The sequence below is a fragment of the Mycteria americana genome, chromosome 1 (genome assembly GCF_035582795.1).
Source record: "Mycteria americana isolate JAX WOST 10 ecotype Jacksonville Zoo and Gardens chromosome 1, USCA_MyAme_1.0, whole genome shotgun sequence".
NCBI classification, from domain to species: domain Eukaryota; kingdom Metazoa; phylum Chordata; class Aves; order Ciconiiformes; family Ciconiidae; genus Mycteria; species Mycteria americana.
The window spans coordinates 137,208,267-137,236,225 of NC_134365.1; the positions used below are offsets into that span (position 1 = coordinate 137,208,267).

General features: G+C 42.9%; 1 protein-coding gene across 2 annotated transcripts in view; it reads left to right on the top strand.

Moving 5' to 3' along the window:
* RBBP7 (RB binding protein 7, chromatin remodeling factor) overlaps positions 1-26,293 on the top strand; it is a 459,800-nt gene extending 433,507 nt beyond the window's left edge. Inside the window, exons 1-12 of one of the 2 annotated variants that reach the window (XM_075521763.1) lie at positions 17,777-18,033; positions 18,370-18,514; positions 20,512-20,654; positions 21,136-21,309; positions 21,620-21,735; positions 22,333-22,493; positions 22,932-23,058; positions 23,152-23,229; positions 23,813-23,889; positions 24,341-24,398; positions 25,180-25,290; positions 26,128-26,293. In XM_075521763.1, coding sequence (XP_075377878.1) covers positions 18,018-18,033; positions 18,370-18,514; positions 20,512-20,654; positions 21,136-21,309; positions 21,620-21,735; positions 22,333-22,493; positions 22,932-23,058; positions 23,152-23,229; positions 23,813-23,889; positions 24,341-24,398; positions 25,180-25,290; positions 26,128-26,196 — 1,275 coding nt within the window. In that variant the 5' untranslated portion in view covers positions 17,777-18,017 and the 3' untranslated portion in view covers positions 26,197-26,293. Of the gene's footprint in view, positions 1-17,776; positions 18,034-18,369; positions 18,515-20,511; positions 20,655-21,135; positions 21,310-21,619; positions 21,736-22,332; positions 22,494-22,931; positions 23,059-23,151; positions 23,230-23,812; positions 23,890-24,340; positions 24,399-25,179; positions 25,291-26,127 lie in introns of those variants that run through there. The other variant, XM_075521769.1, reaches the window with a different exon arrangement.
* Positions 26,294-27,959: the final 1,666 nt, after the last annotated feature.

The window sequence follows — 27,959 nt, forward strand, 5'->3', positions numbered from 1 at the left end:
GGTGGTGCTGGACGCCCTCCCGGGTGCTACTGAGGGGTGCCTGGGGAGGCCCTGCCAGTGGCCCGGGCTTCCCCCCAGAGCCGGCTCAGCTCCTGAGCTGTGGGTCGGGAGCAGCTGCCTGAGCAGGGCTTCGTTAGATCCAGCCAGATCCCTGGCCATCTTGTTCCCCCCTCGAGGCAGAGCATAAACTGCAGGCATTTATCGTCCTTGTTGCTGTCTCCCTGGCAGCATTATGAGAGATGCCACTTCGGTTAATTGCCACAGAGCAGGAGTGCCAGCCTGCCTTTGGCTAGCACAGGACGAGGATGCCGGAAGGCGCGGGGTCTTTCTCTGGAGGTGGAAGAAGGCTGCGGGGATCTGAAGTGAGATAAGAGCCTGCTGCTCTCCTCCCAAAATACCTGCCTGCTCAGACCCTGCTGAAACACGTTTCAGCTCTCAAGCAAGCCCCTAAAGCTCATATAGCACAGAAAGGTTACTGCTGGCAGGTGTAAGGGAGCAGGCAGATGTCTTCATCGGGTAGCAAAGGATGTATGCAATAAATTGCACTGACAGAAAAGCCGGGACAGGGCCTACAGCGAAGAATGGTCCTGGATTGCCAGCAGATGAGGCACAGCCCTTCAGTCGGGGTCTGCCAAGAGGGAGATAGACAGAGGAAGCCACATCAAGGTACTTATGAAGAAATGAAAAAGTTTTGTGGAGCTGGTTGAGAAGTAACAGTGAGCTACCTCCTTCCAACCAGGGAACCTGCAAACGAGTCTAGAGTAAAACAGGGTGAGAATCTGCAGGCTAGTTCCTCAGAGGAACTCCATGTGTGGACAACGACTACTACAGAATTACGAATGCATTGCTAATGTTGTATTACTCACCAGCAAAGCTGAATATACCAATGCAGAAAAAGGCACTCTTATTCCACACATCGTTTCAGAACGACCCGGTGTCAATAGAGCCCCCTGGGGAGAGGATATAAAATCCTCATTAACAAATAGTTTCTGATTGCCAGTCTACTCTGATGAACTCGTAGAGAGCTTGAGCACTAAAAGTACTGAGTAAAATAGAAAATGTGCCCATCAGTAATCGGTATGTGACTGCAGCTTGCAGGGACAGTCTGGAGTTAATTCCTGGGCAGATGATTTAGAGAAAGATGTTGTAGCAGCTCAGTGTGGCCAGCTGTGCAAACTTTTACCTGGATACTTAAACAGGCTTTGCAGCTTCTACTGACCTATGTGGCAACGCCTTCTATAGTCTCTCTAGCTAGCCTCAAGCTAGCTTTAGTATATCTACTTAAGTTATACTTACGTCTTTGCCTTCAGGGTAGAGATGCCCAGAGCTATGTCACCTGGCCATGCCCCCACAGCTGGTGAAGGGAAGGTGAATACTGTGACTACAGCACCACTAAAAATCTCCCACCGAATTATTTTTTCCCGTTTGCACCCTTGATGGTGTGTACTTGTGCGTATTTCAGATAACTGCAGCCTTCTAGACAAAGCTACTGTATTGAAAAGAGAACTCTACCTCAGCTAGATACAAGAAGCATAGCTGTTCACACTGGGCAGCTTTTGGCCAGCCTTAATGATCTCTCTTCTACTTGCAGACACTTTTTGATGACTGTGCATCACTGCTATTTTGAGTCAGCTCGAGTTTGGTGCACTGCAAAGAATTTTGCTCAGAGTGATTCAGCTGCACTATTGTTAGCAGTTTTAGCATGGACAGTGCTGCCAGCAGAAACCTCAGGAGCAAGGATAACTGACACGATACCGAGAGCAATGCAAAGCTGTTGACAAATACAGCTCTTAGTACCACTGACTGCGCTAAGCAAGGATAGAAAAGCTCCTGCAGCTTCCCTGGTACAAGCACGAGTGCAAAGTCATTCCTTGGGTTTTCAGATTGGCTAGTTGAAGCAAAGAACGCTATGGGAGGCTGCTGAGTGATGCTGTCTGGCAGTGTTCCCATGCTAAAAATACAGTGGAAGATAACTGCTGGTTTTTTGGGAGAGTGTTCCTCCTCAGTTTTCTGTGGATTTTATGCTGTGCATGTATAGTGCTGAACGGGAAGCATAACGCCTCTTTTTTCACTCAAGCTCAAAACTTCTTTGGTCTGGTGCCTTTTTGTTGGTGAATGTTTTTGCTCCTAGCTGCATTTCTGTGAAGGTGTTTCATGGCCTTAACACGCTGTCAATTTATTAAATCCTAGGGATTAAATCCTAGGGAGGCCTTTACACATTCTTTTATCTCTCATTGAGAACAACTGGCAGTTTATGCGACAAAAAAATAGGTGAACTTCTAGCCTTGCATTCTTCATGGAGATTTTCTAACTCAACATTTTGAAAGCTGCATTTCAAGGCAAAAATCAAATAGTATCTCCTTTTCGATACAGTGGAAAAGCCAAACTTTTTCTTAAACTGTCTCCTGAGTGACTAATGGCCATACTTCTGGAACAAATGTAAGTGAGCAGCCTATCTGTTCTGAACACTCTTATCAGCACTTCCAAGGGGTTTGTAAAGGACGACAAAAAGCCATGGTACAGTAATTACTGTGATGGCAGACTAGAATTCCAAGGCTTGTGTGCTTTTTCATTTAAGAACCAGTTGCAGTGATTTAAGATGTTGCCAGTCCTTACTCCCCTCCCTGCCCAGCCCCAGTTATCTTTTCCAAACCTCTTCCAAGTAATGTTTAATTGTTCCTAAGGCAATATCACAGGAAATCTGGAAGCTCAGCATCAACTGCCTCTCACAGTAATTTGGGTTCTGCTACTAGACTACTAGATTTCACATCAAACTGGCTGAAGGATCATTTTGCTTTACTGATTCAACAGGGGAGGATGTGGAAAATGTGGCTGTGTTCACCTCTGGCAGAAGGACAACAACAAAGAGCTGGTCAATAACAATTTATATTGTTGCAGCTATTTCTTTACTAAATATGTATCTAAGACCTAAACTACAATTTTGCGATACCAAAGGGAGTCAATCCAGAGTTAAACTCTGCAGCTGATCACCAAGTTAGTTACTGCACCAACTTTTTTTTGAGTGCTATGTGTCGTGGTTTAACCCCAGTTGGCAACTAAGCACCATGCAGCCACTTGGTCACCCTCCTTCCCCCCGCTGGGATGGGGGACAGAATTGGGAAAAAAAAAGTAAAACCCTTGGGCTGAGATAAAGACAGTTTAATGGGACAGCAGAGGAAGAGAAAATAACAACAGCAACAACAACAATAATAATGAGAAAAGAATGTACAAAACAAGTGATGCACAATGCAATTGCTCACCACCCACTGACCGATGCCCAGCCCGTCCCCGAGCAGCGATCGCTGCCCCCCAGCCAACTCCCCCCAGTTTCTATACTGGGCATGACGCCATATGGTATGGAATAGCCCTTTGGCCACTTGGGGTCAGCTGTCCTGGCTGTGCCCCCTCCCAGCTTCTTGTGCCCCTGGCAGAGCATGGGAAGCTGAAAAGTCCTTGACCAGTGTAAACATTACTTAGCAACAACTAAAACATCCCTGTGTTACCAACATTATTCTCATAATAAATCCGAGATGCAGCACTATACCAGCTACTAGGAAGAAAATTAACTCTATCCCAGCTGAAACCAGGACACTATTTTGGTGACTACTAACTGGTTGCAAGCCACTCTAATAAACCAATCATTTGTAAGAGTCATAAAACTACTCCCTTTGGCTCCACAGTCCTCCATTACTTGGCTAGATGCATTTGCTAAAGACAGAGCTGCACTAGACTGATTCAAGCCAGGACGACAAATTCCATATTCCAGATGACAAAATATTTTCCATCAGGCAAAGAAATTAAAAAAAAAAAAAGAATCATTATCTTTCAGAGATAGATCTCTTCCATATTGATGACTCTAGTCTTGTGACTACTATTTGTTGGAATTTGATCTGAATACTCTTTATTTTCAGAGTGTTGGTTTGAGCTTGTCAATAGCCTGTAATAACTGAAAAGGCATCAAAACCTAGTGTGTTTAATGCTACGAGAAAATAATAAGGCATAGATTTTAAAAGGTCATTATCAAAATTTCTTCACAAGCACTAACATTGGACAACTTGGAAAAAGGTATGAAAGGTTTCATTTTATTTTGCAGCTGACCTGACATAGTACATCTGCACCCCTGAATATATGCAGCAAGGAGAAACAGCTTGGAATACATAAGTATTTGCAAGACTTATGTTAGTCATCATTAAAATGGGTTTGTACCCTGAGTGACCTGCTGAAAGAACTTTGAGCTTGAACGCTTGTCTTTTTTTTTTCTTGTTATGCTAATAAAAAGTATTACTTCTTCATATAAACTTTGTACCTTCATATAAGCTGTGAGGCATTCCCCAACTTCTTATTTGTGATATTGGGAAAGCAGGAGTAGTAGCCTTGGGTCAAAGGAAAGTATCCCGGCATGGGAAATGACCTTCAGCTGACTTCATTGCAGAGTGATAGTTACTTACTCTCAAATGATGTCCCTTGAGGTAATGCACTTGAGAACAACATTTGCATGCAGCACCAAGATTTCTGGGGCCATACCCCCGGATTCTTAGTACTCTAGTAAGCTGAGATGTACTGTGAGTTTCTTTACAGTGAATGGTGGAAAAACTTGTTTGCCATTACAGGGGGTAAAGATGTGTAACAGAAAACTTAGAATTGATCTGGATGGAAATGTGCATGTGAAAGCACTAGAAGAAACAACGGAGCAAAGCGGCAAAGCTACATCACACTGAAAGAGCCATTCCTCTGCCTGTTATCTCAGCATTACGACAGACCATAATCATAAAGATATGTGAAATGAAGAAGCAAACAGAATGGGCAGCAACCTTGTTGGAGATTCATGGAGGATAAAATAAACAACGTTCTGAGGCAAAAATATTGCCCCATAATAATTGTGGACTCCTAAAGAGTATAAAAACCTGTCCAAACCCAATTTATCATCAACTATGAAAAGGAACCCCAGAGATGTAGTGAGGACCTGAAAGCTATTTGCTGTTGCCATCCATATCACATACAGGTGATCCTGGCAAAATTGCTCAGGCATGCACATGTCTTAGTGCTTGCAAGTATGTGGGCATGAGAGTGTGAATGGGTAGAATCAACTTACTTAGTGGATTGTAAATTAAAATCGTGTTCTGCCTGCCTAAGGTCTTGTATTGTCTTTTGTTGCACTAACAACCTACAAGGACTGTGTATCTCCCATTGCGTACTACTATGTTATGGACTTACTTAAGGGGTTTGCCATTCTCTTGAGCAGAATGGCTCAGAAATTCTGATTCTGTTCTCACAACACTTTGTTCAGCAATTTCAAATTCAGGTAATTGTGGGAGAATGGAGGTTTTCCAATATATATAGCAAGACAAACTTAGTTAATGATTTTGAAGGTGAGATCTGATAAATTTGGATGGAAATGTACGGCATGATTGCTTATGCAGAGTAAGAGCTGGCTCTGATAACTCTGTTGGTCCCTTGCAAATCAATATCCTGAATTGCTGTGACCAGTTTGGATGATATTATCATTCAGCTGTGTATGGCAAAATGGCTGTACAAATACCTGCGGACGTGAATTCCTGTGAGCTTTATGCTTTGCTTTCTGCTAGGTCAGACCACTTGAGTTAAAAGTTTCAGTACAACTAGAGATAACCATTCTTGGGTGAACAGGAACTTAAAGGCAATATTCAGTAAAGCAAAGCAAAGTAATTCAGTAAAGTAAATTCAGTAAAGTAAAGCAAAGGAGAGTTTGGTTAGCGGGTGTACAGCCACTTTGTGTCACTCCAGAATGGACAGAGATGACACTGTCACGTTACTGATTCTGGTGATACTGTTACTGATGAAAGCCATTATAGTCTATATTTAAGTTGAAAAGATTGCACCTTTTGCTAAAAGATTTAGCTCATGGGAAGTATAAATGTCACATTTTTAAGCTAATTCTTCATTTCATTTGTCTCTGCTTTGTCAAAACAGGGAGTAACTTCATCTGCATGTCCCTAAGTAAAAGAATACCCCTTAATGTCTAATTAAAGGTGCTGAAGGATAGAGAGTCCCTGGATGTACCTGAAACCCCCTGCCATAACCAGAGAGGGCAGAGTCCTTACTGAAAGGGATGTAGGGAAGAGCAAGAGCAGAAGACCAAGAGAAAATGAACTAACTGTATCAATTGTTGACAACCTGACAGACAGCATCTGCAGTGGATATAATTTGCTTTAACATCAGACTCCCAGTGCTGTTAGTCCCTGTTGCAGGATCAGCCATAAAGAGGATAACCTTTGCTGGCCTGAAAGCTACCAAACAAGATGCCTGGGAAAAACACGGTGATTACATCAGTCTCTTGCCTCATCGTTCTGCTACACTGCCTTCCTCCCTCTGCTTGCTAATCTAAATGCTGGTAGGAAGCATTGCTATCTTTCATTGTGCAATATTGTGTTACGGACTTATTTAATGGGTTTGTCTTTTTCTTGAGCAAAATGGCACAGAAATTATCTCACAGTTCACCCTTCAGCAAATAAACCATACCTCGGGACATCACAAGAGACAGTATCTTTTAGCTATGAGGAGCTGTGTTTCTTCCACATTCCTTTGCTTCTTCTTTCCACATCTCCTTCTTTTTGGGGAGAAATGGACAAAGTTGGTGGAAAGCAATGCACACACACACACACACAAACCCAGGTATGTCGTATCTTAACAAAATCTAGAAATATAGCCAATTGCCCACTTCCACAGAACTCCACAGCACTTGCTGGTGTAGAGCTTGGTGAGGTATGTCTTCACCCAGCTGCAGGCACAGACATACTCTGAGCGCTTCTAGCCTTCACTTTCCCCTGAGAAAATTAGTCTGCAGCATGCTGTAACCCCTATGTGTATTTCAGCATTACTCTATGCAATAAACCAAACGTTAGTTGCTATGCAGCATATTCACCATTTGTAAGGACTCTCCTCCTCTTTTTCTTTTCTCTTAGCGCAGCAGCAACAACTGTGCCAAAAAGCATTTGGGTTTTTTCTCTTTTAACACAAATTCTTTTTGCTGATTAGAATTTCTGAAGTCATCAAACATGACCCTGTTAGCCGGGGTCTGCTCCAAGACCCATTGGAAGTCTGTGTCTTGTGCAGAAAGATCGCTTAGTAGGCCTTAGCTAGGTCCTGCTGCATTCTGAACACAAAGAAATGAGAATCCTGAATCGTATTGCGCCTTCCTGTACGGCAACGACTCCCAAACCAGCTTGCTGCCCAGCACTTGCAAGACTTCAGCGGCAGCAGTTGATTGCTTGCTTTCCTCTGAGACAGTAACTACTATGGCACTTCTTCAGGCTTCCTGCAAGCTGCCGTTATCCCAGAAAAAAAGGGGCAAGCCGATGTCTGAAAAAAAAATGGCATCATGGCATATTGCCACATGCTGCCCTACCCCACTCGGAACAGGTCTTTACACAGACAATTTTGTGCTGTTACGTGAACAACACCCTTAATGCAATTATCAGTTGCTTAGAAAAATACTACTCAAATAGAATGTATTTTGAGTATTCTATTCTATTAAAATAGTTTTATTGTCTTCATAGCACATTTTTTGAGTCCTTTTAAGAATGAATTACAAGTGCGACCTGACACTTGTAACATGTGGTTTAGTATTCTTTTATCCCTTCTTAGGAGAAGGGTTCTGGGCTTTTAATTTTAGCGTGACTTTTTTTCTCGCTATTAAGTGCCTATGTTGCTACTTATTTATATTGTATTACAAAAACTTTGCTGAATGAATGTGCCTGGGATTTGTGGTGACAGGTGGTGAAATTTATTGTCCTTAATTCTTGTAGGAGTTCAGTCCCAATGAAACCGGGATTCTTCTGTGACCACCCTCTCTGACCACCATCTCATACATATACAAGCCCTAAGACTCAGCACTACAGGAGAGGCTGTGGGTAGCTGTACCAGTCCAAGTAAAGTCTGAGGGAAGAACCAGGTTTCACCTCTCTGGGGCCCTCCTTCTCCCTGTAAGATTGTGAGAGTGTGAGATTGTGAGAGTGTGCTGCATTAGCCCTTAACAACTTGTGGTAAATTCTTCCCTTCCCTCTCCCTGAGTGTATGGAGATGGGAATGTTTCCACATTTCTGCCCACTACTTCGTTTCTTTGTGTACCACATGTTACCAGAATATTTCTCTTCTGAAGTCTTCTGAAGGATCTGAAACCGTGCTAGGCCTTAATAAAACACATACAAGATCAACAGTATACTGCCCCTAGATATTTCCATTGCGGAGCCAAGTAAGCGGGGAGGAGAGACTGATGAATGACTCTATGGCCACACGTGGCAAAAAGGGGGAAAAGTGTTTCCAAATGTTCTGTTAAAACCTGCAACATACTTTTAAAATTCTCACATTTCAAGTCAAAATCCCCTGAGACAGAATTTCTGACCTTCACTATCTTTAACTGTTTGTTTCCCCATGTGCCACTGCCAAAATGCTGAGTAGGCATTTGAGATTTACCTACAAGACGCCATTTTAGCTTACAAGATGCTTACTGTGAATCTAGAAACTTTGTCCTGAGATAGGTGCAATTTCACTGCAAATACTAAGCAAAGCATATAATGCTACCTGAGCAAATGCCACTGAAGCGTTACAGATGATAGGATATCAGCATACTTAAGAAATATAAGCAAAGAGCACTTTAAACTCTATCAAAAAGCTGTATTCCTTTCAACAACAACAACAAAGAAACAAGATAATTTATGTCTACATTAGCAAGTACCATGCAATAGGAGTGGATCTGTAAGGCAATTGGTTTTGAGGACCTTGACTCCATGCTAGATGTATTTGTGGGGATTTTAAAAATTATTTTAGATTATCTCTTGTCTGGTTCTGTATGTCTGACCCCTCATTGGCAGTTGGAACATATTTCTGATTTAGTTTCACCCAAAAAGAATCCAATTCATGCGCTCTGAGACCAGTCTGCAGTGTAAACCAACATGCACTAAGTGGGGACAATCAGAAGGTTTGCTTCAAAAGTTCACTCCTGACCCAAACTAAAATGTTAATGTTAACCCCAGGAGACTTACAATCAGGGTTCTGGAGCAACTCTTTGGGGAGGTAACCTAAATAAAAAATAAGCATTATCTGAAAAGTTATCTACCCCCTTTTTATTTTTCCTCCTTGCATGTTTCTCCTGGGCACAGCTCTCCTATAAGCATTCACAAAGCCACTTTCTGTCTTTCAAATTCTCTTTCTATATTATCTCTGCTACCAGGGAGGTTGCAACCACGATGAGAACTGCCTATTTTGCTCACCAATAATTGTCACCTTGCACAGTCCCATCTTCCTGTATCCAACTGTCTTATTCTCAAAATCTACGAGTAAGATAGATCTTCAGCTCAATAACTGACGTGTCTGTGGAGTGCTGACAGAATCAGGTGCTGACCTGTGACTGCGGTATGCAGATGTAATGATAACACATAACTAATAACAAAGCTGTCCTGGCATCCAACGTACTGCATCTGCGTCACTCTTCCAGAAAAGAAACCAGGTTATTCACACCCTCCTTAACCTCCCATGTGCAATGTTTTTTAAAGTGAGAGATAGCCAAAAATGACTTCTCACACAGAAATATGTTCATGTAGTCTGTACTTCTCTCCCCAAGCCTCAGCAAAAAACAGGTCCTTCTTAAGAAAGATGGCAAAGGTGTTATGTTAACAGTCTTCACTGCTCTACTGTTCCCCCAATGTACCTCACAGCAGAGACTAAAGGAAAAACACAAAACAATAAAGCCAAATGTTAGCATTCCGGGCATGTGGCTAGAAACTTGAGCTAGGATTAGCAGTCAGCAGTTCTGATTCCCTAAATTACTTTGGCCAAGTTGCTTAGGCCCTGTTTACATTAGATTTCCAGCTGTATGGTGAACTAGCTCAAATATGAAAGCTTAGATTTTTCTAAAGCCCGTAGTGTTAGGGATTTCCTCAGTTGATGGATGCTCAGTCTCAGACACCTTTTAAAGAGGCTCTCTGCAGTATCTCGAATCACAAGATGCTTTTAAAATTCAGGTTTTATTTAATTTGATCCAGTTGTGCTGCCTCTCAGCAAAGCAGCAATTTTGTTAAAACCTTTTCCTTTAAAAAAACTCTTTGAAGAATATTTTAAATGCATGCCAAATAAGGTCTCAATGGTGTCCCATGATACTGGGCGTCTCTGTACTCATATTTAGATCAGTTGTCTCCCACTGAAGTCCTAGTTATATATCCCATTTATACCAGTAACTAAGTAGACATTTTAAAGCTTTGCCCCCATGGAGCAAATAAAAGCATGTGAATAGAGTTCTCACCTTCTTTCTCAGTTTCCTCATCTGCAGAGACAGACAAGTGGCAGAGAGACAATACTACTAGCTGGCTGTTCAGGGAACTGAACACTCCAGACACAGCAGTGAACTAGCAGTAAAGTGCTAACGCTATTGACTTGCATGGCCTGTGGTGCAGTCTCACAATTGGTACAAATTAATCTGAAACCAGAGCCTGAATGGAGCCATCCCTGCCCTTGCCCTTGGCCATGTGCTCCCCATCGTGCCAGGTTTAAGACCAGGAAGACATGCAGTGAGTATGCTCAGCTTGATCATCTGGCTGAAAATCAATCTGCTAAAAAAAATAAATCAACTACGCTGGGGACCAGATTCAGCTCCCCATTGACCACGTGAATGTTAGCGCTGACACAAGGGCAGGGGCAGAAGAGTGGCTAGCAAGAGGGGAGATCAGGTCTACTCCTTTTAGCATTATTATGGTCTTAGATTGGCTTAAGCTGTTCATAAAAACATACAAACTTACTGCAAAATGGCATTAACAGCATGGTGAACTTTGAACTGGCCCGCAGGGAATATAAGACAGACTGCTAATTGCAGAACACATTCAAGTACAGTTCTGACCTGACAGGGTAGCATGGCTATCTTTCTTTTCCCCCATTTCTGAACACGTGGCTATACTGCTTTAGCTGCAGACACCACTGGGAGTAACTAGCATAAACAGCAGCAAAGTTTATTTGCTGGATACTCCTGAGATGGTTGGGTACCCACCAGTTTTAGAACAGACTGCAGAAATGTAAACAGGCACCAACCTGGTCTCAGCAGATCTTCTGTCTGCCTGGTCCTTCTTCCCTTATATGATGTCCCTAACATACTGAGAATCCACAGTGAATCTGGCCCCAGCCTCTGCCGCCCAAAGTAAAAAGCTGTATGGCCATCTGACATAACACCTATCCATTACTACATAGTCTCTGCAGTACTGTGGTTCTCAGTACTCAAAACACTTGGAAAGAAGAGAGGATACAAAATTCAAGATCTCTAGAGCTTCCGAAGACTGCACCTGAGGGTGATCTGCCATAATGACTGAGTAAATCAAACAGAACAAACAAAAATCTTCATTACCACAGACACTGATCAGTGAGCTAAAACAGCTTGGCACGGTTCCTGTCTCAGTGGATTCACCTCTGAGATATCCAGAACCTTGAAGATAATGCCATTATTAATTGCTTCAAGTCTCAAAAGAGTAAGAGTGAAGAACAAAGAAAGAAACCATATGGTGACCTCAGAGAAGTCTCTGAAAAAGAAGGCCAGGCAGCTCAGGTGGGGAGAGACATTCCCAAAGATTAGAAGGCAAGAGCAGAGATCACTTTCCTTCACTGAATACTTGTAGAGGCTTTTAAGCCCTAGAGTGGAAGATGAAGAGGAAATGGATTATAATAAACATCTCCCTTTCACTTTCTTTGGCACGGAAGGCTTAGACTTCCCTGTGCTTCACGATGCTTCAGCACATCATTGAGAGCAGCAGTTTGCCTCGACTCCTTTCCATGTAACTGAAAACAGCAGCTTCTGGACTACAGTCTCCTCTGATTCCTGTGACCCAGACACAGGCTCAGAACTACCCCATTCCTGCTCCCTAAGCTCCTCCGAGATCACAAGGAGGGAGGCCAGGGCAACAAGCAACAAGGAACTCCACTGAGCCAAATGCTGGAAGCTCCAGAAGTCAGATGTCTCCTTCCATTTTATTGAAAATCTCCCTGTTGGCACTCATTTAAGCATTTATACTTTTAGGCAAATAGATTGTTTGTTGTACAAATTTGCACGTCTGTTACTTCTATCAAAAAGCCAAAGTATTTTCTGCCGAGCAAAATATTCTCTGCCATTTCTTTTAATATTCCTACAGGTCTGCAGACTCCACATATGAGCAATAATCTGTCCAGGCCAGTAGGCTGCAGAATTACAGCAGACTATACAATGAAAGCACATCTGACATCCTCTTGGAAATGTGTAGCATGCAACCAGCACATATTGCAGCACCGTTTCATAAGATGACCTGTTAAAAACTACTCACGTATTCCCCCGGTCCTCAGTAATTCCACCAGTTCCACTACCCTGTGCAAAATTAATTTAAGTGTACCAAGCCAGTTACGTAAATGTTGTATCTATGTCTCAAATAATTTACCTGCCATTCTGTATGGAATTATTAAAAAAAAATGCATAGAAAATGCTAAGCAAATGCCACAGAACACGGAAATAGCCCAGCAAGCCTAGGTGTTGAGGGAATGCTGCCATGTCCATGGCAAGCAACAACAAAGTGTTCAGTAGGGTTGGGTTTATTAGTCTGGGCTTAGTGCAGTGTTGATGTTATTTCAGGAGGGGAAGGAGGGGCTTGTTATATGAGAACAAGCTTAGTTTGTACGTTCCAACATAAACATATTCTACATCAAAGGTAGAACACTGTATATTCCTGGAATGCACAAGACTGCCATAAGATTGCTTCTCATTTGCAGCATGAAGTTCAATACAATCTACAATGGTTAGCTGAAAGTGTGACAAACAGTGCTGGTTATCCAAAACATGCAGATCACGAGTTCCCACTACAGCATCCCGATAGCGGGAACAATCCCACCCAGAAGGTGCAAGAGAAGTATTTGTCTACAATGCTGGATATAATCCGAGTGAGTCATGCCTTCCCCTAAGTCCTGACGTTCCTACAAATGTACTTTATTCACTGCAAAGCAAAAGCTATCATTTGCACAGGGCTATGCAGCATACATATGTTGCATATCAGGATAAAACACAGCCAAGCCTATTTAGAAGTGAACCGCCAGAGACACGCTGTCATTAGATAAATCCCAAACTGCACGTCACAGAGAACAAGAAAGTCCACGACGCTGCTACACTGCTACAGCTCAAGATTTTCTGTGACAGCAGGGTATTGGTTAGGTGTGATTTATACTGGGGAGATAATAATTGCTGGGTAAATACAAAGAAATATTGGATGAGCAGTGAGGAAAATAAACACAGTCTCATTTCAAGAAATTCTGAATGGATGTTTGCATCAATTAAACTGAGGTGTGCTTTTCTGATCTGCATGTTTCATGAAAATGATGCTTTATTCCAAACAGGCTACTGAGACTATGCAATGACAGCAAATATATTAGAGAATGATAAATGCTGAGGCTGCTACGTTACTTTTCCAATGGGCAATTTTGAGTTTTTGTGCAAACTTGATTTTCTTTAAACAATTTTCTGACTGAGATGGTCATTCACAGTACTACCTACTTGCTGAGTTGTGCTATGAACATCCATCAGCTCTGCATAATGTATGAGAGACATAAGCATCAACAAGCCAGCTAATTCTTTGCAGAGTAATAAATCAGCATACATGTCTTCGAGCTGAAAATTAATAAGTGCATATAATTCTTCATAAGTATATCTGGCAATTTGAAGCATGATGCAGCACACACAATTGAGGATGCAGGAGACATTTTTTTTTAACTGAAATGAAAATGCAATATTTCATGCTTAGGTTTGAAAGAAGTATAGCTTAATAAAATAAAGCTTATGATTCAAGTCACTCTTTTACTTCAAAACTAATTTATCGTACATTTTACACATACCGCAAGTGATGAACAATGGCCTTGGATAATTACTTTCCTTACAAAGTGTGGGAATCAAAGGATATGTTTTAGATGTGTGGTCACAGATATGACCATGCTGATGAATTGCAAATAACCAAACGAAGAGTCGATGATGTGCCTTCTTTGATAGCTGTACTGTTTATAAATTGTCTTTTCCATGACAATCTCAATGGGAGAAAAGCACTCAATAATAGGATTTTTGGTGTGTGGATTTAAATTAAAAGAAAATGTGGCTGTGTGCAACTATAATTGCTAACAAGGAGAAAAGAACCGTGCTGGTCACTTACCAACTATTTTGATACATAGGCGTGACAGGTTTTGTTCACCAAAGCTAGTACTAGTCCTGGCAGCCCATTAGAATCCAACTCGATTTGCAGATCCTAAACAGGGTCTGCAAAAATTTGCCAAGGGTTGGGGAGCAATTCCTCTCTTCACTTATAGTACAACCAAGCCCTACATGACATCATTGAAGGACAATTTTGTTTATCGTTTTCCAAAACTAATTCACATTTTCTCCATCATATTACAGGTAAGCTGTGGCAACAAATACTGCTGTTTACAGCAAAAGGCACAAAAAGCATCCTACCCAAATGCTCATACAGGCTTGATCTTCACGGGGCTATGTGATCACCCTTCAGTGAGAGCTAACAGAGGCCACTTAAAGCCAGGAAGCCTGACAGAGATTTCCTTTATCCAGTATCTGATGTTCGAGTGATCAATGCTCCGTAACAACACACAGACTCTGAAAGGTTCAGTCTTCACTCTCCAACATTTTAGGAAGGCCTCAGCACTTCGTAGGAGTAGACACATACTTGGCAGCAAATACCAAAACAACTAGTGAGCATTGCCAAAGGCAAGCTGGTAACACATCTTGTATGATCAAGGCTCTATGTCTGTGTTAACACACTCACTCCTGCACTCCTATGTAGCGGATTATTTTACAGCTTCCAATTAATTTAACAAGATTCCCATTTTGAATAAGTAAGCCATGCATAGCTTTAATTCCAATTTGTGCAGGTTTAAGGGGAAGATTAATATATAGTTATTTAACTTCTTCACCAAAAGATGTCTCTTTTTCAACACTCTGGCCAAAAAAGTAACGGTTCATTAGGGAAGGCTTCCTGTTTGAGGAGCTGGCTGCCTACCTCAGCCTTCTTCCCCAGTTCCCATGCTACAACCTTCAGCTGCTATTACCAGCCTCTGGCTCTCCAGCCTCTCCTAGACATAAACACTTTCCATAACGGGACTCCTTGTTTGAAAAACTGGAGTCTAGACCATAGAAGGCTCAGCCCATGAAGAGCGTCCTCACAGAGGGAAATTAAAAAACGCCGACTCTTATTTGGCTGTGTGTTCCCATCTGTCTCCTGCCACTATCTCTAGCTGAGCACAGTGACCTCCACTACAGAGCCAATTTCCTCCCCTTCTGGGACTGAAGGCATATGAGCCTTCATGAGAACAGGATTCATCTCCCTGGGTTTAATACTGAAGCAAGAATTCATCTTAAGACTCTAAGTCACAACGTGGTAAGAAAACCCATGCAATTTGGAGGCAAAAAGTTCCTTTGAATCTTTAAGGGGATTTGGGAGAATCTAACCTGATTCCTAACTGCCTCTATTTCCATTATTCTGCTGGAAAGTGTTATTAGCGACCAGAAAGATCTACCCTGGTTAAGGCTGTTACCTGTCGCAAGCACTGTTCATTTAAGCTGAACAGAAAGCAGTTATATTAAACGGTCTTTTGGTTAGTGATAGCTGGAAGGAGAGAACAGAAAGGCTGGGCAGGCATGGTGGTGAAGCTGTATGTTTGATTTGTATCTGACTGCTTAAACGAAGCTGTGTCACTCACCACATAGTCAGACAATACCACTGACCCTATTAGACAACAATAGAATTTAAAACTCTTGTAAAACAGACTGATATTATGTGACTGAGGATTCAGCAATGCAGTTCAGTGTCTTCCATGCCCTAACTGCCACTAACAAATAGTTCGAAGATGCATTTCTTCTAGAAAATTAAGCAACATTCTGTTACCTTCAGCACCATTGCTGAAAAATAGTAACTATTCAGCTGTGGCCTCTGTAACCATTTTTACTTACAGATTTCTAATTGTAAAGTGGGATTAATATCTAAGTTTTTAATATAATTTAGGGCTTATTAGCTAAGACATACTAAATACAGGCCAACTGCCATTCTTTGCTGCTAAATGTAAGTTTATCTCAAACACAGACAGGCCGCCTGGCAGCTGCTAGATCTCCAAGAAGTTTCTATTTTACCACCAAAGCCCCAAACCTCCATATACCACGGAGCACAGATCAGAGAAATGCGCTGCCGCAGTGAGAGTCTCCGCAGCCCCTGTGCCAGGGGCTGAGCCCCGCAGCCCACGGCTGGCTGCCCAGCACCGCAGCAGCCCTTCACGGCCGGCTGCAGCGCTGTGCACCCCTGGTCCCTTCTGGGTTCCCCAAAGTCGGCGGGATGTAGCTGCCTCTGCTCATTTCCACGAGGCTAATCTCTAGTCTTCATTTGTGCCGGGATCATTTTTTGATGTTAAAGATGTGGGCTGTTCTTTTCTCTTTTAGTGGCTAAATTATTGTAATTTCTGACCGGTGGAAAGGGATATCTTGCATTTTGTATTGTGGACACTTCCGTGTAAGTACTTTGTTCTCATTTCCCTCTCATTGACTGCACTGAATGCACTCTGGGTTCTGTTCGTGAAAACTAACAAATTATTTAAGTAATAATAACACTACTCCTGTTTCCCAATTTCTGCTTCCCATGTGCAATGACTGACACCCTATTTGGTAAACGTGCCTTACAGCAGCAGTAACAGGCAGGATAGGTTAGAGAGGAGGGCCAGAATAACGTTTTTCTTCTTCACCCACTGCTGAGCGTTTTGGGGATTTTAACACCTCTAGAATTTTTAATTTTTATTTTATCCCTCTGCAAGGCAGACGAGTGTAAATGATGCTGGTGGGTAGCATTTTGGCACTCTGATCCTCCCCAGCAGCACTGAAGGGGAGTGCCTCCCAATTTGGCTTGTGGCGGCACCACGTTCGCGGCACCACCGTTCCTCTTCTCACCTGGGGGGGCCGGAGCGCCGGTGCTCTCTGCGGCAAGCTTGTGGTGCTCTCTGCGGTGCTCTCTGCGGGGGCTCCGTGTGGCCGGCGGGGGCCGTCCAAGCAGAGAAACTTGTTATTAACCACGCTGTGGCGTGCGTGGCTCCGCACAGCTTGCGTAACAGCCTCTCAGCGGCACTGACGCCCGCCTGCTAAGCTGGGGTTTGGGGGCAACGGCAAAAATCTGGAGAGCAGATCACGCGCATCGAACCCCCACGACTAAAGCGTACCCCAGGCCGGAGGCTCTGCGGTACGAGCCGAGCTTGCTGCCGCTACCGTGCGGCAGTCTCCGGAACGGGCGGGCAGGTTGCTCCCTAGCGCCTTTGGACGGGGTGAAGCAGCACAAGGCCCGTCCGCACCGCGCTACGCTCGGCGGAGCTGCTTTACCTACAGCCCCACCTCGCGGCAACGGCGCGGCCACACCGACCTGCCCGCCCCCTGCCCGCAAACCCCGCGCGTCTGCGGCCGCATGGCTCCTCCTCGCCCCCTCCGCTCCGCCCCACCCCGTCATCCCGGGGCCGCCGCACGGACGCGCCCGGGCGTAGCGTCAGCCCCCTCGGGGCCGAGTCCGGGCGCCCTCGGGGCCGGGAAGGCCCCGCGGCACCGGCACCCCCCGCCCTCGCGCCTCTCTCTCCCCGCCCGCCAGCGCTTCCAGAGGGCTCCTGCGCGCTCCCGGCCGTTAGGGCCCCGCCCCGCGTGGGCTCAGCGCGCGCCAGCGCCTGATTGGAGAGCCGCGGCCGTCCCGCGCGCGCGCGCGCGCCCTCGGGGCTCTTCCGCCCACTCCATTGGCTGCCGCTGTAGGCGGTGGTGCTGCGGGCCCGCTGGCAGCGCATGCGCGGTGCCGCGAGGCGCGGGTTGGAAGTCGGCAAGCCCGCGCGTAGCGGGGCGGCGGCAGTAGTGCCGTTGGGGCCCCCGGGGCTCTCACCGGCGGCCCTCGCTCCCGCCCGCCCTCCTCGCCCCCTTCGGCGCCGTTAGCCGTCGTCTTCCTGCGCCGCGTCTCGCCTGCGCGCGCGCACTCAAAATGGCGAGCAAAGAAGGTAGGAAACCCCCTCCTTCCTCTCCCCGGCTGGGCGGTGGGGAGATGCCTGTGCCTGGCGTGGCGTGGCGTGGCTGAGGTGCTTCGGGCTTCCTCTCCAAGGAACTTCCGACCGGGTGGTAGCGGGGGTGGGGCGGTTGCAGTTATCCTCCCACCGGCCGCCCCTGAGGGCGCTTCGGGACCCCCTGTCCTACCCCGCCCCCTCCCTGGTGTAGCCCCGGCCCGTGGCGGCACCCCCTTCCCCCCCCTCGGCGGCACTCCCTTCTCCCCCCGTCCGCGCCCCGGTTCAGCGGCGGCAGGCACCGAGCCCCTGGTTCATCTCTCTCTCTTCCCGCAGTGCTGGAGGACACGGTGGAGGAGCGCGTCATCAGCGAGGAGTACAAGATCTGGAAGAAAAACACCCCCTTCTTGTACGACCTGGTGATGACACATGCTCTGGAGTGGCCCAGCCTCACCGTGCAGTGGTTGCCTGATGTGACCAGGTGAGAGAAGGGGAGAGAGGCCTGGAAGGTGCCACGGAGGCACAGGGCTCAGCTCCTGATTTGCTTAGTTTGCAAAGAGGGAGCTGAGGCTGTGTGCAATTGCTTGTTCCACTGCTCTTTCTGTCTCTGTTAATCATGTCTGCTAAGTAACTTGAGGAAAAAAATATGCAAGACAAGAATCATCTGGGTTAGGCTCCTCTTTGTGAGCTTGTAACACTTCATTTTGCTTACAACTTTAAAAACCCTTTGGGTATGCAGAAGCTTTGAGGAAAAAAGTCACAAGTTGATACTTTACAGAACTCTAGCTTAGCCTAGCAGAAGACATCGTGAGGTGTGAGGAGAGAAATCTTTCTCAACTTATTGATATATAAGAGACCTAACACGCTTCTATAGTTAATTCTGATCAGAGAAACCTATGTACTAAATTAGCTTTTTCTTGAAGACTGTTTTTGCTCATGTGCATCACAGAGTACTATTCTGTAGAAGCTATAGTATCTGTCTCCATTTTTTGTTTTTTTAAAGTTTGGGCTTATTTAAGAGGATATTGTTCTAAGACTGGTGCTTCATGTCCAGGCTCTGTCCCTGGCTCACTGTTGATTTCACATATTTTGATTTTCCCATTCTTCCACCGTCCCCTGAAAATTGTGGGCTCACTGGTTAATTTCGTAAAGAATTTTGAAGATGGGGGTAGATTCTGTTCTTGTGCCAGCTACTGTAGAACTTGCATTGTTGCAGTAACCACTCAGGGCTCCATTGAGGTAGTGGACAGGGACTGGGTCCGTCATGTTGTTGCAAACTGGATACAGCTAGGTTTTAAAATATCTTATGTGTAAAGTTCACACAGTAATCGGAGCATGGTCTCTTTCCTCTTTAAAATTCCACCTTTCCTAAGTCATGTTATACTTGGCGGTTAGATGATCACTTAATTTTGTATACCAGAATGTTTGGGGAAGATGTTGAGAGATGTGAGCTAACTAGTCATGGCATGGAGAAAATGAAGTGGGGATTTGAGGGTGTGGAGCCCTTATGAGGAACACTTCTGCTTGCCTCGTATTTTGCAGATTGACTTAATATTCAGTTTAAAACCTGGTATTTCCAATTATCCAGTGTCAAAATATGTAAGCCATTTAAGGCAAGGACTGTCTCTTTGTATGGCACCTGACATGACGGGTTCTGATTGCAAGTTCTGATGCACCTGTTCCTGATGCAAGTAAGTGCGTGTGCATTGTGTGTGTTTTGTTTTGTTTCGTGTTTTTCTTTCCTCCTCAAAATGTATGATGATGCCTTGGAAGTGATATAGTCATACCTACATTGGTTTATGATTGTCCAAATGATTCCTGTTTGCTTGCATTCAGACAGCGTAATTAGTTTGCTGCTTTCAAGAATGCAGAAGTTGCTTGGTTTTGACTGTTCAAATTTTTCCTTTCAGAGATAAATGGTACTGTCTGTCGAGTTTTCACTTATTATTAAATGTTGCATTTAACCACCAGAAGAGAAATTTGATTCTAGTTAGCTAGGATTTGTGCAGTGTTTAAAAATGAGCTTCTGAAATAAAATAATAACTGGTAAAAGCTTCTAAGAGAAGTAAGTAAAATAGGTTGCCACTTGTTCTCAGTATTTGTGTTTTATGGAAAGTAGTATTGATTGTTTTCTAAATCAATACTGTGCAACTGCTAGGGGAATTAAAGACAGAAGTAGGTATTAGTGTCGCCTTTAATGACTGTGGAAATTGTAATCATCCCTTTCAAGCCATAGTGGCAATGTTTACTGACTTGTATTGTCACTCTAGCCTTGCTGGTTGTGTCTTTGGCTTGCTTACATCAGAGTCTAGTTCACTTTATTGCACAAGTCTCTTGCGACAAAGGAAAGGATCTCTTACGCGAGTCTCTTTTCTAGCTCCCTGAAGAAGTTTGGATCTTGAGTGTTATTGATGCTAGCTATCAAACTTCTGGAGCTGAGCATGTAATTTTATTCCATGCATTTATTATTCTAAACAGGCCAGAAGGAAAGGATTATGCTCTACACTGGCTGGTTTTGGGAACACACACATCTGATGAACAGAACCACCTGGTTGTTGCAAGAGTCCAGATTCCCAATGATGATCAGTTTGATGCTTCGCAATATGACAGTGAGAAAGGAGGTGGGCGTGCATGCATTCTTAGATCATGTTTTGGCAGTAGCGTTACGAAGTGTTCTGTCTACTGGTATTCTAACTTTCTGTTAAATACTAAAGCTGACATACACTTATCAGTTCACACTAATTCTAGATCATTAATTGTGACTAAAAAGAGGAAAGTTCTTATTTCAGAAGAACTCAGGTAACACTATGATATACAATCCCTACTAATGTTTCTACCAGCTCTGTCAGTTGTGGTGAAAACTGATACACATCTACCTCAAATACAGACTAAAGCTCTGCAAGACTTTGTACCATAGAGGATTCAAAATATCTAAAGCGTTAATGGTGTTGTGTCACATGGTGCTAGTCTTTCATAGGCTTTATTGTGTTATGATAAGATGCTTAACCACTGTTTCTTGGAGTGGGGGAGATGGCATGAAATGCTGTTTCACCCATTTAAAATAGTTGATGTGATAAACTGACTTTTTTCTGACAAATGTAGAGTTTGGTGGCTTTGGATCTGTGACTGGCAAAATTGAAACAGAGATTAAAATTAACCATGAAGGTGAAGTAAACCGTGCTCGTTACATGCCGCAGAATCCCTGCATCATTGCTACAAAAACACCATCTGCTGATGTGTTGGTATTTGACTACACTAAACATCCTTCAAAACCAGGTGGGTCAGACTCCTTGGAGTTAAGCAAAATGCCTCTTGTCATTGAGGGGTAAACTTGTATTTAACTGTAATTGGGAGGAGAGGTGGTGGGCTCTGGAATCCGAATAAGAAGGCCCATGTCTTCGTTGACTTTAACTGCCTGGTTATGTTCAGTATCATAAGAGAATCTTGATAGAAGCAGCACTTTCCTAAGAGGCTGATGTATAAAATATGATTATTGCAACGGAAACAAAGTTCTTAAGTGATAATGATGCTCTTATGGATTGATGTGCAAGGTGAAGCTAAATGGAAGGAATTTCCTCTCTTTCAGATCCAAGTGGAGAGTGTAATCCTGACCTTAGATTAAGAGGGCACCAGAAGGAAGGCTATGGCTTATCATGGAACTCCAATTTGAGTGGACATCTTCTCAGTGCATCAGATGATCATGTAAGAAACACATCTTTTCCCCTATCTTAAAAAAAAAAAAACCCAACCAAACAACCCCTCCTAATTTATGCTATAATACATAATTAGAGAAAAACTGGGTTAGTGTAGCTGTATATTGTTATGTGGGGAAGCTCTCACATATTGTAATTATATTTGTAAAGGCTGTCAGTTGACTTCAGGCTGTAATCAACAACCAGTTCTTTGTAACGTTCTTGATGAAGAACAGAATGTTTTTCTAGTTGTTTGCTGGAAGAAATTGTTGTATAACGACCCTTTAAACTGGCTTTGGTCTGAGACCATAAATTAGACTCTCAAAGATCAATTGAACTAATAGCTTATAAATTTCTTTGTGGGCTTTAAAAGCGTAAATTGCTTTTGTGACCTTATAAATAATCCTTGGGCCTTGAATTTGCAGAAAACTGATTGATAACTTAGCTCACATCTCACTTATGGCATATTAAGTGTTCCTTTTCAAAAACGAAGAACTGTTTCAGGAGTATCATCTCTTTGTTCATATGTAGAATGTGATTATTTATTTATTTGAAAGATAATACAGCCAGAGTCCATGTAACAATAGAATATGACTCTTATTTACAGACTGTGTGTTTATGGGACGTAAGCGCTGGACCAAAAGAAGGCAAAATTGTTGATGCGAAAGCAATCTTTACCGGGCACTCTGCAGTAGTAGAAGACGTGGCATGGCATCTGCTCCATGAATCTCTGTTTGGATCCGTGGCGGATGATCAGAAGCTTATGATGTAAGTGGTTGGGGTTAAGCGGTTTCTGGATAGTACCTGCTGTGTGCTGTCAGTGGACCAGTCCAGAGCACTTGGATAAAAAAATCTGCATTCTGGAATGATCTCATGTAGCTCGTTAGTGCAATCAGCTATAGTAATGCTGCAGAATAATGACTAAAATCTGCGTGTCATTTAATGTGTTCACATCATTTGAAAATAAGATGTAACTTAATATGTGTGTCAGCTTCCTAGTGCGAACTGCTCATGTACAACAGACACAAAGTACTGGAAGGTTATGGAATAAAAACTGTAGCTTCAGACTTAGGTTTAGTAATAATGTAGTCTCTTAAACTAATGTGTAGTGTAGTGAAAAAGAACCTCCTGTGAAAACTTAGGTATGTTCACTCTCGCTCTCTCCTCCCTGCCCCTCTCCCTCCCCCGAACCCTTCATTGCAACAGTTGGGACACAAGATCTAATACCACGTCCAAGCCAAGTCATTCTGTAGATGCTCATACAGCCGAGGTCAACTGCCTGTCCTTCAATCCTTACAGCGAGTTCATTCTAGCAACTGGTTCTGCTGACAAGGTTTTTACTTGTGTATACTTTAAATTCATAAGTATTCTAGATGATAGTTCTATAGCCATTATAGTAAAAACAATTTCTTTTTACTTATCCCAGACGGTGGCTCTATGGGATCTTCGAAACTTAAAATTGAAACTCCATTCTTTTGAGTCTCATAAAGATGAAATTTTTCAGGTGGGTAAACTTTTCTCACAAGCTGTAGAAAAAAAAACTAGAAGAGTACTGACTTGGACAAGAACATGTAGATTTTCATATGGTGACCAACCGCAATAAATCAGTCTGTTAAACATTAAATAGTGAATTTTGGTTCAACAAATATATGCAATACCACATAGTTTCTTTCTGCCTTTCTCCACTTGACTCTGAAGCACGTAGTCAACAACTTACTGCTCAAAAGATGCTGGGAGTTTGCAAGTACCTTCAGGACAGGTAAAAGCTTTCTCTAAAAGGTCCTGCTGTAGAGAGGGCTTGGCTCCAAATCTAATATTGTGAACTCTGCCTATTTAGTAGGTACCAGTAACAGTGAATTTTAGACAATAAAATTTCATGATAGAGTAAATTTATAACAGTGAAATAATGTTGGCTGTTCAATTTGAGGAATCTTAAGCAGTCTATTTGAGCTATAGGATATCCTTTGTGCTGGAAGAAATTATTGAGTATAGTTGTTGAAAATTAGTGGCCAGGTGCTGGTGATGGTTATTCAGGATGTGCTTTAGAAATCAGTAACTGTTCCAGTCAAGTTGTTTTCTTTCAACAGGTTCACTGGTCTCCTCATAATGAAACGATTCTTGCTTCAAGTGGTACTGATCGTCGGCTTAATGTATGGGATCTAAGGTGAAGAGCAATTCCTTTCTTTTAGTATATATGAACAGATGGTAAAAAAAAAAAAAAGGCTGCAGACCTACTTTATTTGGTAGACTTGATGTGTGCTGTTCCCTAGCCTGCCTTGCTTGCTTAACTCGGACCTGGTCTTTCGGGTATAGCGTTGAAGCAGCACGATACTTCTAATGTTACTTCTCTGTGAGGATTTCTTGCTGATAGAATTGTTTTCTGTTGTCTTTAGTAATAAGTGATTTCTGCCTCCATGTGCTTCACAAATTAGATTCTATTTCAGTAATGATAACACCAAACAGTTGATGTTCTATACGTGAGGCTTAGTTACTTGACAGAGAGAAAAGCCAATAGCAAAAGCAAATACTGGAAACAAAGGCTAGGAACTGTTAAGTTAAGCTGCTATAAGATGCAATTTTCATTATTAATAAAAAGTATAAATACTTTCTTACAGTAAAATTGGAGAAGAGCAGTCTGCAGAGGATGCAGAAGATGGGCCTCCTGAGCTGCTGGTATGCTTTTGTTCAGTTTTCAGTCTGCTGACATGCTACGTGGCGGTATGATGCCTTATGACTGCGCTACTAAAACTGCAGCAATTCATGAATCTTTTCACATCCCTGGTTTTCAATCTATTGCTGTAACTTGCAGTAGACTACTTCTGTTCAATTCTGAAGGTAGTGATTTTTTTTTTTTCCAAAGCTGTCCTGGATGTGATTTACACATCTTTCTTGTCAAACATATTTACAGTTCGGCCATGTGCTTGTCGGTACTCTTTTACAACGAGACGTGTGTAAAGCCAAGGCCTCAAATTTTGCCTTGCATTAGACCAGTTAGGTCCCATGTAGCTAACCTTACTGACGTAGAAAGTACAAAGGCTTATGTTTTGTTTTGCTTCCTTAGGAAACAAACAATTACAAATGCTTATAGTTTGGTTTCCCATTTCCTGTGTAAGTGCTCATATAATTAGAAGAGGTAATGGATATAAAATATGGCTGGATTTCACGCCCCAACCTTGTGTGAAGTAGCACCATTTTGAGGATGTCAGTCAGTTGTTGCTATAATACGAACTGTCGTCTTAAATGCTGTCTCAGCAATTGCATCTGTGTCCGTAAGCAATCAATGGAATGCGCTGTTTCACACAGGCCTTTACGTCTGTATTGTGAATCTCTAGTAGTGAGTTTTTCTTCTTTGTATAGTCATCGGCGTGATGAATTTAACTTCTAAATCTTGAGTTTTAACAGATTTCTCTCTAGAGATGAAATGGCTTACTGAAGCTTGTGGGTTTTTTAACAGTTCATTCATGGAGGACACACTGCCAAAATTTCAGACTTCAGCTGGAATCCTAATGAGCCTTGGGTAATCTGTTCTGTATCGGAGGACAACATAATGCAGATATGGCAAATGGTGAGTGTCACAACAGCCCTTGAGTTGCTCTGAAGCTTGTTGTATAAATGAAACTGAAATGGCTTGTTCTTCTTAGGGCAGCTTGTGCCTTCAGTGACTGAAAGTAGTCTATCCCCTGTGCTTCTCCCACAGTTTGGTTGGAGAGTAAGACTTTCAAAAGAAAACAAAGACTAAACCAACCTGAATAAATGCAAGTGCTAGCTAATTCTTGACTCCAAGTCTTAGGTACTAGTCAATATTAAGAATGAATGTGGCAGTTGCGAACTTATATCCAATACTAGCCAAGACTTACTCTTCCTCCCCTCCCCTACATGTTGACTGGGAAGCAAGATGCCTTTTAACAGTTAGTTTTAACAGTTAGCAAGATGCCTATGAACAGTTAGTTCATATTATTTTACATTACAGGAATTTGATCAGTTATCTTATAAATGTGGAATAAAGTCACTTGGGAATAATTTAAGTTAAAAAAATGTCATGGACTTAAATGTGCGTCACAGGTCAGGCTTTTGGTTTTTTTATACCCGTTCTTTAACTTGTTTTGTGTGTTCAGACTGAAGTTGAAGTAAGTCTGAATAAAATGTTCGTGGTAAGGCTAATGGCTAATGGTTATGCTGCTGAAATAAAACAATGCAAGAAGACAACTGCTGAAGTCTAGCCACTGTGTGCACATTCCTAAATTTGGCTGCCCTTTAGGAAAAGGCAGGGAGAAGGTCCCTTTAAGGAGGGGATGGTGTCTGTGCCTTCTTGGTATTATCATATTTATTCTACATAAAGTGCACAAGATTGTTTAAAAAGAATTGCGTCTACCACTTGTAATGTAATATTTTGTGTCTTTAGGCAGAAAACATTTACAATGATGAAGAACCAGATATAGCAGCAGCCGAACTGGAGGGTCAAGGAACATAACTTTTCTTCCTTAAGGAAATAACGGGTGTGACATAGTAATATAATTTGACTGCTGTCTACATTAAAAAAACAAAAAAAGTTCCTAAAAAAAAAAAAAAAACCCCAAAACAAACAAAACCCCCCAAAAACAAGCACTGGGGAGAAGCATTACATCAAAACGAGAATATTCTTAATTGGGCACAAAAAGCTTGTATAGTCAAGTTGTCATGGGATACCCTTGGTTATTTGGGCACTTGGAGCCATTGTATACTGTACAGCAATTAGCTTTTAGGGAAAATAAGAATGACTTAATACCTATGTCTATATTTTTAAACAAACTTAGTGGGTTCCTGTAAATAAAACAGTCAAATCCTCACTCTTCCCACACAGAAAGTGCATGCAAAAAAAAAAAAAGTTTTTATTGATATGTAAAAAGAGCTTTTCACTTTTACACAACACTTTTGGATTGGCTTTGCATAAATAAAGTTTATTAAATAAAATGTTTGGTGTGTTTAACATCCATGGACATGAGGTGAATGCCTTGCCTGAATATAATTCAATTTCTGCGTGGTAATAAAGATGTAGTTCTTAGTATATAACTTACTCTGCAGTTAAAGGTCTGGGGAGATGGGAGTTGTCTTGATGTGAAAAACTTGGAGTAGATAACTTGGATCCTTCACGAACAGAATGGGTATAGAAAGAGGTTTGGGGAATACAGGGGGATGACCAGTCAGACTCCTGTAAAGCTCAAGTATAAATCTTGAGCAGACTCAAGTAACTGTTGAGTTGGGTTTTGGTTGGGGGGGGGAAGGTTGGGGTTTGGAGGGGGGGGTAGGAGTGGTGGTGGAAGCACTGTCCTTTAACATTTTCTTGTCTTGGGTGCTAAGATGGCAATGCGCTCTCAGTGAATTGGTGGGGCCTGTGTTTAGTTAGAACCCTCCTGTAGCTTTTTTTGATTAAAATGATGTGAGGTAATCGGGCAGGTGTCTGAAATGCATTAATACCTGCACAAATACAAGACAAATGTACAGTTTGCTTCTAAACCTCTGGCTGACTGAAAAGCTGGAGAATTTGGACCATGTAGAAGTAAAATATCTCTGTATTTATCATGGTTCTACAGACAAGTTATGGATCACCTTGGGAGCTGTCAGTCAGACAAACCTAAGTCAGTGTCTCACTAAAGCTTTTAGTTACTTAAGACAGGCCTCAATTAAGTGAACCGTTGGCTGTCCCCATCTTTCTGCTCAAACTGAAAAAAAAACTTGGGTGACTGATACTGAAAATGTGATTTTTGAGGTTGAAAATGTTACTTCCCTTGATGTGTATCTTGCTCTTGTCTTCACTTGAATTTTAACAAGATAGTTGGCACTTGTACAGGGTCTGGCTGGGAAGGAGTTCACTTCAGTCCAAGAAGCGGATATGGTGCTGTGTTTTGGATTTATGGCTAGAAGGGTGTTGATGATGCACCCCCGTTTTGGGTAGTGCTGGACAGTGCTGGCGCACCACATGGGCTGGGGGTGGGCACGAGGTGGGGAGGGGATACAGCCAGGACAGCTGACCCGCGTTGGCCAAGGGGAATATTCTGTATCATGTCTTATGCTCAGCAATAAAAAATGAGGTAGAGGAAGAAGAAGGGGGCCTTCCATGGTGGCTGTTGCTTGGAGGCTGGCAGGGCATTGGCTTGCTTCTGGGGGGTGGCAAGTGATTTCACTTCCCCCCGCCCCTCTCACCCACCTCTTAAACTGTCTTTTGTCTGTAGAGATTTTCTTCCTACTCTCTCCCCT